Below are 12,521 nucleotides of genomic sequence, written 5' to 3' on the forward strand. Positions count from 1 at the left end.
TATACGGTCGTTGTCGGTGGCGGCTGGTTGTAAAGGGAGACTGAAAAGAAAATGAGCGATGTCGTTTGACGACCGCACTTTGACGACGTGGTTTTTCTCAGACGAGGGGACAAGAGCAGGAGAGTGGGAAGGGGCAGAAAAAAAATAAGAGAACAAGAAAATAGAGAAAGAGAAGCACATTGGACGGTGGGGTGTTGGGGAAACGAGAGGTTAGGGAGCCTTCGGAAGTGTCGTAGGCGGCGTGCGTATGTGGTTTTAGAAGAGTCGGTCGGTGTGCGAGTAACAAAAGGACGAGTTGAAGGACGTAGATTCTGTATATTTTCTCTCGCCAGGGGAACGGAAATTTGTTTGTAGTATATAGAGTCTTACTTTATCGAATATATGACCATGTTCACTGAATTGGCTGGCTACTGCTTTAGATAAATTCTGTTTTGTATCTGCGCGATGGCCGTTGAGTCTTGCATGAATTTGTTGTCCAGTCCCACCTATGTATTGTTTGTTATAAGTGGCACATTCAAGACAGTAGACTACGCTGATTGACGTGCAGGTGCCCCCCAAACATAAACAACATCCTACGAAAATACCACCCAATATTATAAAGTAACGAGTGTCTGAGGAAGGCCTTCCCGGTGGTACCAAAGGCGACCTATCGCTACAATAGAAACATTAAAGACATGTTAGTTCACGCAAAAGTCAACCGAGATCATTCCCCAGTAATAAAAGCATGTTCTCGCCACCGATGCAAGACCTCCAGGAACCTTCAAAGTGACCTTAGAATTAAAAGCGCCGCAAATAGCCATACACACGATGTGAAAACTAGCTTTACTTGCACTAATTCCGGTGTAATTTGTACGCTTGAACGCTCCTTCTTTAAGAAATAATATATCGGCGAAACGGGAGAATCAATGAACGTCAGGTTTAACGGACATCGCGCAGACACAGCTAAATAGCTTTCCAAAGCCTTCGCCGAGCATTTCAACCAACCAGGTCATAACTTTGATGAACTTAAGCTCTACATCCTAAAGCCAAATTTCTGTTCTGCGCGAGACAGAAAATACAGAGAAGCATACCTCAGCCATAAGTTCAAGACATTGAAACCAATAGGTTGCAGTGTCAACGTTTCAGAGGAAGCTGTAGAATCTATTTGCTATAATAGATTTTAAGCTATGTTTCAAAGGAAGCTGTAGAATCTATTTGCTATAATAGATTTCAAACTATGGACAACAGCACCTAGTTATTTTTATTTCTGATTGGGTTGCTTAGCTTTCTTTCCATTCTTTCGTCTTTTTACTTATATATTTATTCTTTTTTCTTTCTTCCACGAGTACCATTTCATGCCGCTACATTTATTCTCTCTTTCAGAGACAGGATAGTTCACTGACCTCTAACAAAGCAGGTAATCCCCCTTCCCCGCCCCTTGTCGTCCGTCCAGGCCCCTTCCACGGAAAAAAGGGATCCACATTGACTCGTCAACCGACTGACACCACGACGCTACCTCACATTCCTCCAGCGACGTTGAATAGTACACCTTTCTATTAAATTCTACACCCTCGCCGCTAACACACTCTCATCAGTTGCCTCACCCCCACCCGCCTTATCCCACTCTCCTCTTTAGAACTGTACCTATATATACTGTGCGGAGGAAAGCATATGTCACCTTGAAAACGACAAGTCCACTTGTCGAAACGTTGGCTCCGGCTTCCACCTTGTTCTCGTTTTGCTTATCCTTTATGTTAGTATCATAGTATCTGACGCCATGTTTCTATCTCAAAATTTTTAAATATATTATGTCTCGTTCCCTTATATGCAGTTCTCCTCTTAAGCTCGATGTCGCTCTTGTTTGTTGGCGTATGGTACTCACGAGCAATGAAAAACTACTGTGCCTCCTGCTTCCGTTCAGCAGAAGCAGCGCGAGGAGCAGGCCGCGCGCTATCGCTTTTACATCTGCGTCCTTGAATGCTGTGTCGGCGGCGCTCTTCGATCTTATTATGCCCTATTTATGGCTTCGGTGTCAAATAGGATTGACGGTCCCCTTGACACGGTCCCATTCTACGAAATATCGATTACGAACAGGGTACACTAACAGCGACCATGCTCTTTTAAGCTGTTTCCGTCCATTTCGGTTGGAAATGATGGTCTCTGGTAGGTTACTTTTTGACATTAGGCTTGCCTGCAAGAATAGGAAGGGCTGTAATAAAATAGAAGTACTTATAACGCTTGTATTATTATTTATCGCAGATTGCCTTCATTGTACGTCAGTGAAAAAAGGGTAAAAAGAAAGCCGCTTCTCAAGCGTGAAATTATTATTTGGTCCGAGGGCACTCTAGATTTCTCACGTAGAAAGCTCTGTACTCTTTTTTTTTTTTTTTTTTTGATGCGAGGATAAATGCCTCAGGGCATACAAGGGTATGTGATGGGGGTGAATAAGGATGATTAAATGAATGAAAAAAGATTTGCTGACTTAATGAAGTCCAAGAGGGACCGATAATGCGGTCCCTGCGTCCAAGCAGTGTAATGGCTCAGATTATGCGGCGAGAGTCCCGCTGCTGCGAGGTGCCGGAGCCTCGTCGGTTTGAGTGCAGGGCAAACCCACAGCAGGTGGTGGATGTCGGCTTCAACATTTCGCGACTTGCAGAGTGGACACTCAGGACGAGGATATAGCGGGCGAAAGTGCGGCCACTTCCTAGTCACGGCAGGAGTGAGGGCTACCCCGACCCGTATCCTCCGAAGCGCAACCTCCTCTGCACGGGTAAGACCGCGGGGGAGGTTTACCGCACACGGAGGTATGAGAGCACGTGTGCGGCGCCGGAGGTGCTCCTTTCTTGTTAAAAGGAGGGTGGCATCATCTAGGTGAAAGAGTTGAGGCAGTGATGATGGAGAGGTCGCTAGACGGGTCGCAGAATCCGCACGGCTTTGGAAGCTTAGAAGGTCGCGTGGGATCCACTCGACAGATATTGGCTGCGGGATGCGTGCCGCCAGAAGATGGATCTCTTGGCATATGTCAGGGCTGCGACTGACGCGTCGCAGAAGCCGCGTCGCCTGGAGGGCATCAGTGCGGATGACGATGCGGGCCGTGGGGACCATGGGAAAGGCGGCTACAGAGCACAACGCTTCTCGGATAGCAAGGAGCTCAGCACAAAAGGAGGAAGGAGGTTCTTGGACTTGAAACCGGGTCGTCTTATTAAGGGCAGGTGCGCATGGGCAATAAATTGCAGTGGTTGTTTCACAGCCCTTAATGCTTGCATCCACGTAAAGGACGATGGAGCCAAGCGGCAGGTGGGCATCTTGAGCTACAATTCGGTCACGAAGCGACGCCGCCGCGTGAGTTGATGTCGGGCGATGTATATCAGTTGGCTTGTTATCACTCAGTTGTACAAAACTCCAGGGAGGAAGAACTGGCGATGGTGGTGGTAGAAGCGAGTTCGAGAAAGCGTAAGCCCTGAGAGCACACGGTGCGTGTGAAAGGCTGGTCTTAAGCTTGCGAGCATCACGTCGCTGCTGCACCAGCTCATCTAGTGTGTTGAGCTGTGCATTTTCTTGGAGAACCACGATCGGGGTGATGCGGGGAAGGCAAGTGATGACCCTCATTGCCTCGCGATTAACAGCCTCAAGGCGATCCCATTGTGCCCTCGTCAAATGCTGGAATTGGGCTTGATAAATAAGGCGTGGTTGCACTACCGCCTTCACCAATTGTCGCGCAACATATGAGCGGGCGCCGCCCATTTTAGGAGCAATGCGCCTAATCAGACCCAACGTCTGAATTGCCTGCTTTTTAGCGCTGGAGAGCCAAGCAGTTCCGGTTCCCGACTCGTGTACCATCAGACCCAGAATTTTTATAGTTGAACATTGTTGAAGAGGGGTTCCGGACAGATGAAGACGAATGGGTGTTCCAGAGAGTTTACACCGGCCCCAGCGATTGGCGACTGACATGTAAGCAGATTTGCTGACGGAAAGCCTAAGGCCGACCGAAGAGGCGTAAGTCGCCGTGATATCTAAAGCTGATTGAAGGGCAGCGGCTTGAGTCTGCAGGTCCTGATGAGTGCTCCATACCGTGATGTCATCAGCGTACAACAAGAACTTTATGTCGGGTACATCGTGCAAGCGCTATGCAAGCGGGATGAAAGCAATATTGAATAACGTAGGTGACAATACAGATCCCTGGGGTACGCCACGAAGAGGGACAAATGAGCCGACGGCGTTACCACTGAGGCGAATCGCAAAATGTCGGTCTTCAAGGAAAGATTTCACAAAATTCCGTACTCTAGGGGGAAAATGCAGTATGTCAATTGAAGCCAAGATGGCAGCATGACTGATGTTATCGTACGCCTTTTCGACGTCCATAGCGAGGACAGTACGGACACTGTGGCTACGAGTTGACGATAAAACCGAGGATGCCAAGACAGCCAGCCCATCTTCAGTACCTATGGATGGACGGAAGCCAATTTGAGCAGGGTGGTAGAAACCGTGGTGCTCTAGCCACCACGACATTCGTGTGGCTAGCATTTTCTCAGCAAGCTTGCACAACGTTGACGTTAGGGAAATGGGTCGGAAGTTGCCAACGTCAGTCGGCGGCTTGCTTGGTTTCGGAATCGGGATCACAATAGCTGACTTCCAGCCTGGAGGGACAACGCCATCTAGCCATACCTTGTTAATGGTGTCGAGGAGTTGAGGCAGCACAGCGGAACTCAGGTTCTTGTAGGCCTCATAAGTTATAGAGTCTGGACCTGGTGCTGTCTTGCGACTGGTACCATCTATCGCTGCAAGCAACTCAGGCATGGTGAAAGAGCTTGCAATCCCCTCGGAGTCTGCTGTAGATGGTAACCTGTCGATATGTGTCGGAATGCCTGCCAAGGGAGCACCATTGGCTGTTTGAGGCAACACGTCGTACTGCGGGAAAAACTTCCGGGCTGCTTCTCTGGCGAAATCATCCGGCGACAAGCCAGCAGCGAAGCAGGCTGTGGCTGCCGCGTCTGGACGGCGGCCACCGTGTTCCATGGCACGGAAGGTTCGCCAGAGAGAAGCATTCGATGTCTTGGATGAAAACCGCTCACACCACGTATGCCAGTGCCTCCGCGAGAGGTCGCGTTCATATCTGCGGGCCTTAGCAGTAAGGAAATTCAGTCTTGTACGTGCTTGTGCAGAAGTGGGGTCTCGGGATGCTGCCAGCTCAGCTTGTCTGCGAGCAGCCCACAAGTTGAGCAGGCCGATATCCGGTGCCGGTCGATCGACGTCTACCCAGCTGATGGTTGTAGCTTCATTGAGCGCGCTTTGTATGCGGTCAACAAGTAGTGGTGACGAGTCCACAGAGGTATCTTGGAGAACGGTGCGAAATTTGTCCCAGTTGACCACAGAACACTTGCGGCGCAATCGGCGGGCCTGCGACGGATGAAGGCCGATGATGATAGGGTGATGGTCACTACCCCAGCAGTCGGGCTCCAGGTGCCAAGTGGGAGAGCCGGGACCCGACCACCACGTAAGATCCGGTGCGTATGTTGTACGTCGAGCTTGAGGCACAGCTCGCGTTGCTGAATCGGGATGGTTCAGTAGTACAAACAACGCATCCGCAAAGGCGTCCCGCACACGCCTACCTCGAGGGCTAGAAGTAGGGTACCCCCAATCTGGGTGAGGGGCGTTGAAATCACCACCAACTAAAATAGGACACGCTGGGTATTGGCGACGGACATTCACCAGCCAGCCCAGATTAATTCTTGAAGAAGAGCCACCGGCTGGTCTTATGTAGTATGACACTACCACAACAGTTGCCTTGGGTAACTTCACAGCTACTGCCACTACCTCCTGATATGAGTTACACCAGTTTTCAAGAGAAAGGCAGACCTGAGGATAGCGCGTATCCACATACACTGCCGCCTTTCCTGGAGGGGCAGCTGTGTGCACGCGATGGTCACTCATCGAAGGAGACACGTATCCACTGAAGCCCGGAATGGCAGGCAAGCCGTTGGTCTCCTGTAGTAACAGGGCCCACACCTGCAACTTGTTCATACGTAGACGGGATTTAAGCTCCCCCACTTTCGTGGAGAGCCCTCTACAGTTCCATTGAAGCACGCCACAAACACCTGTGCCCGCCATTTTGATTACGAGTCCAGACGTTGCAAAATCACAGATGTCAGGTTGGATAACTGGCTGACCATGAACCGCAAAAGGGATGTTGTAGAGTTATCCGGCAACGGAGCTGAAGATCTGGTAGACTCTGCGACCGATACAGCGGGGCGTGACAGAGACGATGATGCAGCGGAATCGATACTTGTAGTGGTGTGAGATTCCACTGCACGTCGCCGACGCGCAAGTAGTTCACGGTGTTGTCGGAGCTTGGATACCTCCGCTAAAAGGCGGGCAATTTGATTGTCAACTGCTGCCATATCATCACGTGGATGTTCAGGCCCGTTCTGCTTCTGTATAACCAGCGGGCGACGGCGGTCTTTGCGAACTTTGTCACTGTAAGCAAAGACCGCCGTCGCCCGCTGGTTATACTCTTAGTCTGCGCAATGTCTCCAAATAAACGGAATTGTCGAGTGGATGAGGAAAAAATTACATTGTGCGAAAGGGGCCCTTCGCTTTGTAGGTGTCACTTTGTCACTGTAAGCAAAGACCGCCGTCGCCCGCTGGTGTACTCTTAGTCTGCGCAATGTCTCCAAATAAACGGAATTGTCGAGTGGATGAGGAAAAAATTACATTGTGCGAAAGGGGCCCTTCGCTTTGTAGGTGTTTGGAGCGGTCGTAGTTGTCGGGAGGACCTTGAGGCGACAGGATTAGGTGAGCAGGATTTATTTACATTATTTACATATACGACAAGACGTACATCGACAGTCTAGCGTGACTCCCAAATGGAGCCCGCAAGACTTACATACTGCAAACAGCTTACGAGCACACAGCTCACGAGTACATTTCGAGCATGACAACGAGCACACTCTAGCAGCAGACAACCGCTGCTTATAAGCACTTGTCCCCCCCTTGATTCCAAGCGAACGGAAACGTTCGTTCAGTCATCGTTCGACGTCACCGTTCGACGTCACCGAAGATGACCCGCCCTTTTGGAGGAGGCGGGCTCACATACTCGTGTTGCACACACACACAGGTGTAAAGGTCCGGAGCCGACGTCAGGAGGGCTTCGTAGAACTCTGCTCCGTCAAGGGTGGCGCTGGCGGGTAGCACATTCCTGAGCTGACCCCGCGCCACGTGGCTGCCGGTTATTTGCAGTTCTCTGAAGTGCGCCCCGTCTGGTTGGATTCTAACACGTGCAGCGGGCTGAAATAGCTGGCACGTTGCCACCCCGTACGGCCATTCCTAACAGCTTACAGTGATCAGCGCCACCATACAACGAAAGAAGTTACTGATTACGGGTCACTGGATTCTTGGAGGCGATAATATTGCCCTGAGTGAGGAAAGACACGCTTTCGCAGCACTAGCAGGCAGCTACGGTTCATACTCTAAAGCTTGAATCGGTTTCATGGTCTACGGTAATTTTTGTAAGGAGAGATCGACACAAGCGCCAGAAAAACTATTTCTCTGGGAACAGCTGAAGCACGGATGTTAATCATGACATTGCGCGCAAGTGAGGGCACGTGTCTGTCTGTGCGTTTGTGTTTGTGTTCATGAGCGCTCGCGTACATTTTCGGACGAGCGGTTAATCGCACTCTCCTGCGCGCATACTTATTTTGTGATTTCTCATAAGCGCGCTGCCTACGCCTTGTAGTCCCACGAAACACGCACGCGCAGCCATGTTGTGTGTTTAGACTGAAAGACTTCGACAGCATCGCGTTGTCAGGCGAAAGTATTGAGGCGCTGGAACACGTGGTGTCGCGGAGCAACGTCCCCTTTCTCGTCGCGCCTAGGGAAATGGCGGCGTTTGAGGGCGTGCAACTGCATATTCGGTCATCAGAACAGGCGCGTATTGGACGCTGCGAGCATATTCAGAAGGCAGGTGCTCTAGCCAGCTGCCCGGCGCTATCGAGTAGGTGCTTACGGATGCTCGCAACAGTGCAGCGCGAATTACGGTGACACTCAGAGAGCACTCGTCTATAGCTGTCATTTACTCAGACTAGCGGGCTGCGTAAGTAATAGAAAATAGGTTATTCACCTTCTACGTGAATGTCATCAAGCAGTCCGAAAGGACAGCTACAATTTTACCGGGGCCCTTCACTCTTGCCTAGCAATAATCCGGGCCGGAACCGCGATATTTCACACGCTGGGCGTACCGTAAACTAACATCTCGCTTTCACGGCGAACGTGCTGGCGAGAGAACCAGCGCAGCGTCACTTCAACGACCGGTGCGACTTGGCCATTTTCCGTGGCGTCGCATTCGACAAATCGTCGAGAGGATCGGTCGATGCGCACCTCCGGTAATGGACTCGACACACGGCGGAATTGAGGAAAGAGAGAGAACGAGAGGGAGGAAACACAAAGCCGTGCTAGCCACTCACCCCACAGGCAGACCGTGAAAGCGAAGAAGGGTGTGAGGAAGGTGTCACCGGCAGCCTTGATGACGTCCACGGTGTAGATGATGGCGTTCACGTCACTGCGAGCGAAATCACGGAATGAGCGTCGGCGCATTGACCGCGTGACATGCCGGCAGCTTTAGTTCCTCTCTCTCTCTCTCTCTCTCTCTCTCGCTCTTCCGTGGAACTGGCGTGCGTCTACACGACTCGCCACTTCTGCGTCGACGGTCTATGCTGCTCGAGTTACCGCAGCTGAGTGCGATTAATGGGAGTGGCGAATCGGACATTCTTGTACCCTGTATTTCTTGCGAAAATGCCCGAGTGTCAAAACGACCGGCACTTCTGTTGAGTTTCCAGTGTACTTCGATTTTCAAGAACCAGGCAACTGAGCCCTCACTCTGTTCTTCGAAATTTATTTCTTTTTCAGAAAAAAATATAGCTATAATCATTGGAAGAGAGGAGTCTGAGGCATATCGCGGCTTAGCAATAGCGATGCAGCAGTGTCTCACACGCAATCATGGATCGACTACTGAATTCCATCCAACTAGTTTAATTCTCCAAATGTGTTCCTTGTTATAATGCATGCAGATCGTTCAATGGAATAAATGCAGATACATACTACGAAGAAGTGGTATTACGCGTGGAGCATCTTAAAACAACGTTTCAAATCATAATTTTCGTATACGTACGCATACGCATCCGACTCAGCTAGAGAGAGTGAAGAGGATAGAAAACTGGACGAGTTGGTATTTATTCATGGCAAATAAGCAATAGCGCACTGAAAACGAGGACGAAGGAAGACATAAACACAACACAAGTACTGGTGTTGTGCCTACGTCTTCCTTCGTCCTCGTTTCCAGTGCGCTGTTTCTCATTTGCCATGAATAGAGAGAGTGTTCGAGTTTCGCGGTACTGCCAGTCGGAAAAAGAAACCTAATAAGAAAAAAAGCATGTCTACGTGTAATATACCGCAAATAAAAAGGAGATAGATACGATAACGAAAGTATTGTCATTGCTTACTTACGTGTAATTTACGGTGCTGCTGTCGTTTTTAAGGACGTCCTTGTCACTCGTCACTCTGCCAGTATAACAAACGCCAATATTAGTAATATCAGGTTTATATGAAGGTAGGCTTTTGCGCACAAACTGGAGGACGAATACAGGTTTACAAATTTGACGCATGAAAAGCAGTTGCACCCTTCGTGCGCCTGCTTCGTGCGCCTGCTATATATTCACCAAGACGGGAAGCTTAAATGGCGAATATAGAATAAATGTGGGCTCAATACTGTATGTAGTATGTTGCACAGTTTTCTTTCAACCACATGAACGTGAAGTACATGACACAAGCTCCAAGAGGATGCATTTGAAAGAAAGAAAGAAAGAAAGAAAGAAAGAAAGAAAGAAAGAAAGTAAGAAAGAAAGAAAGAAAGAAAGAAAGATAACGTACAAACAAACGTTAAAACGGCTCAATGTGTCATACGAGAACACCAAACAAGTGCTCTTTGCAGAAGTTAATCAGGATAACAAGGCGGGGGGGGGGGGGGGATACCTTTACTAGTACAAACATGAATAATGCCTACCGTAAAGACGCGTAAACCCGCAAAAGAGAAATGAAATAAGGTGTATATCTCACAGTTACGCCTGTGAGATGCACCACTCTTTTACTTGACAAACAAGGAACCACATCAAATGGACTCGCACAGGAAAGAAGCGATGGAAGAACACTGCCAAGAACAAGTAAACAAGCGAAAGTCTGAAATAAAGATTTCTAGTAGTGTTTTTTGAATTAGCTCTGGAAGAAATATAGAGAAATATATGTTTGCGGAACAATCACAGTTCTTTTGAATCCATCGTTTAGGGCTCTACCAAGTGCCAAAACCGACTCGCATTGTGATTTAGGAAGTTGTGTAACAATGCGTAGCCGCCGGTCCGGGTATAGCTGCGTAGAGTGCCGGACGCTACGGTTCTAGGCGTACTGCACCCACCGCAGAAGGTTAGAAAATAACCCACATAAGCACAGCAGAGGATTGGCTACGTCAGGTGGCTCGGCTGATAACTGTAGAAGAGTCATTCAAAACACACGGAATCATTCTCCACTTCCGGCGGCGTTTTCTCCACTTACCTTTTTAAATAAAAAGATGTTGATCCATAAATGTTTCCACAAACGACGGTTAAATTTCTTAATTTTCGCTTTTCCTTCCTGTTCAGCTGTTGCCTCTGCTCTCTCCCTTAGTAGATCGCGTAATTTCTGAACTCCTTGCGGCTCTTGTATCCAGTTGCCAATTTGCGCGAGAAGTGCTCTACAATTAGGGAAAAACCAGACGAGATAACGGGTTACATTCATATTGCTAATGGTTTTAGCGTTTGATGCAGGGCTTGATGACGGACGCTGTTTCCCATGATCTTATTTTCCGCCTTTCTAACCCATATCATGGTTCCGAGTATCTGCCAGCATTGCGGTGAGCCGTCACTCGAGGAAGTGATGAGGCAAAAGCAAAAGTTGAAGGCAGCTGGCGTTTTCTCCAGCCGCAAATCGTTCCAAGAGCATGCAGACCAGCTTACAACGAAATGAATCCCTTTCCTGGTCCCTGGATGAGTCTAAACAAAGAACGTTGAACTAACAAAGGAACAGCGATGCGCGTGACCGTTGCAATAGATGGTGACAACTGAACGCATCTCGAGTTAATCGCGCGGGCACCAACTCAATGAGAAAACTGGCCTTCACATCCCAGGAGATGCCGATAACTACCGCCATCCAAAAGGAGTGAAAGATGCAGCAAAATGTTGAGCGCCGAATAGCTGTCAAGTCTCAAGCTTGATTTGGAGGCGCTTCAGGAATGTGTGTAAGGAGTGGTGGTGTGGGCAGAGGGGGGGGGGAGGGAGGGGGGGGGGGGTATGTCACTAAATTTCGGGGGGGAGGGGTGGCGGGCCCCCCCGGTCCCCCCCTTGAGTTCGAGCTCGGATTGAAGCGATCAAGCTGGCACGTTTGTTCCTCCAATATTTTAAAAGACGTGACAATGTGCTTTACTTTATCATAAAAAATTTCTAAGGTATTTTTGACGCTAATTTATTTCTAAGCCTAGCAAACCACGCACTGCGCCTCCCACTTGTAAACTGTTATCATGCTAACATTTTAAACTGAGCAACTTTTCACATTTAAAGGCGACAGTTCTCGAGCTACGTAAAAACTTGTTTCAGCCGTGCTGGTTTGAACATTTAGATTATTTTTGTTTAGCATTGTCCGAAAGTTAGATGATTTGGAACAACAGTTTATCGGTAGTTATGGAGCTGCGTGCCATGTCACGCACGTTATAACGTGACGCGTGCCCGTTGCATTTACCTATAAATTATCTACCGTAATTTTTACTTCAACGGATGCAACCTCCAAGCCCGACTCAAAAGCAGCGCGACTACTACCTTCTGTTTAAACTAACAGCACCGCTATCGCCTTTAAACGTGAAAAATTGCGTGCCTTCATAAAAGTTTCCGCGCAAACTCGTTGGGGGCACTCAAGTGTTGCCCTGCTTCGCCTTGTGGCGCACTCCAAGCCTGCGAGATGACTCACTTCTCGATGACGCCAAAGAAGAAGACGCCGAGGCCGATGACGGCGGGGACGACTAGGGAGGCGATGAAGGTGCCCACCCAAGCGAAGTAAAAGGAGATCTTCTCCCCGAAATAGTCCCGGATGCTGTCCAGCGGCTGGCCGCCCACCAGCTTGCGCCACTGGTGGTCCAGCGCGGCGCGCGTGTCCCCGGCGGCGGCGGCGGCGGCCGGCGCCATGGGCGAGAAGCGGTCGTCGTCGAGGACGTGCACCGAGTCGGTCACCTTGAGGGCGGACAGGGGCTGTGGCCGAGGAGGCACCGCCTCGCCCGGCACCCACACGGGCTCCAGCGTAGACCTCTCGTGGACCACGAATGCGTCCAGGTACACGTTCTTCATCAGCAGGTACGAGAGCCCTGAAAACGAAGGGCACGGTTTCACCGGCTGTCGACTGTACACGGCGCGGTCCGTACGTACGCGAACCACCCGAATGTAGCATGTACCTACAAATGACGTGAGTGTAGGTAC

The 12,521-nt window shown here is 49.6% G+C and overlaps 1 protein-coding gene across 1 annotated transcript in view; it reads right to left on the reverse strand.

The window, feature by feature from the left end:
- Positions 1-12,521, reverse strand: part of LOC126536616 (anoctamin-7-like) — a 97,514-nt gene that overhangs the window by 49,662 nt on the left and 35,331 nt on the right. The window contains exons 6-9 of the mRNA XM_055074110.2: positions 12,019-12,409; positions 11,019-11,041; positions 9,632-9,677; positions 8,439-8,533 (exon numbers count right to left, since the gene is read on the reverse strand). Coding sequence (XP_054930085.1) covers positions 8,439-8,533; positions 9,632-9,677; positions 11,019-11,041; positions 12,019-12,409 — 555 coding nt within the window. The remainder of the gene's footprint in view (positions 1-8,438; positions 8,534-9,631; positions 9,678-11,018; positions 11,042-12,018; positions 12,410-12,521) is intronic.

The sequence above is a fragment of the Dermacentor andersoni genome, chromosome 4 (assembly GCF_023375885.2).
Source record: "Dermacentor andersoni chromosome 4, qqDerAnde1_hic_scaffold, whole genome shotgun sequence".
Taxonomy (NCBI): Eukaryota; Metazoa; Arthropoda; class Arachnida; order Ixodida; family Ixodidae; genus Dermacentor; species Dermacentor andersoni.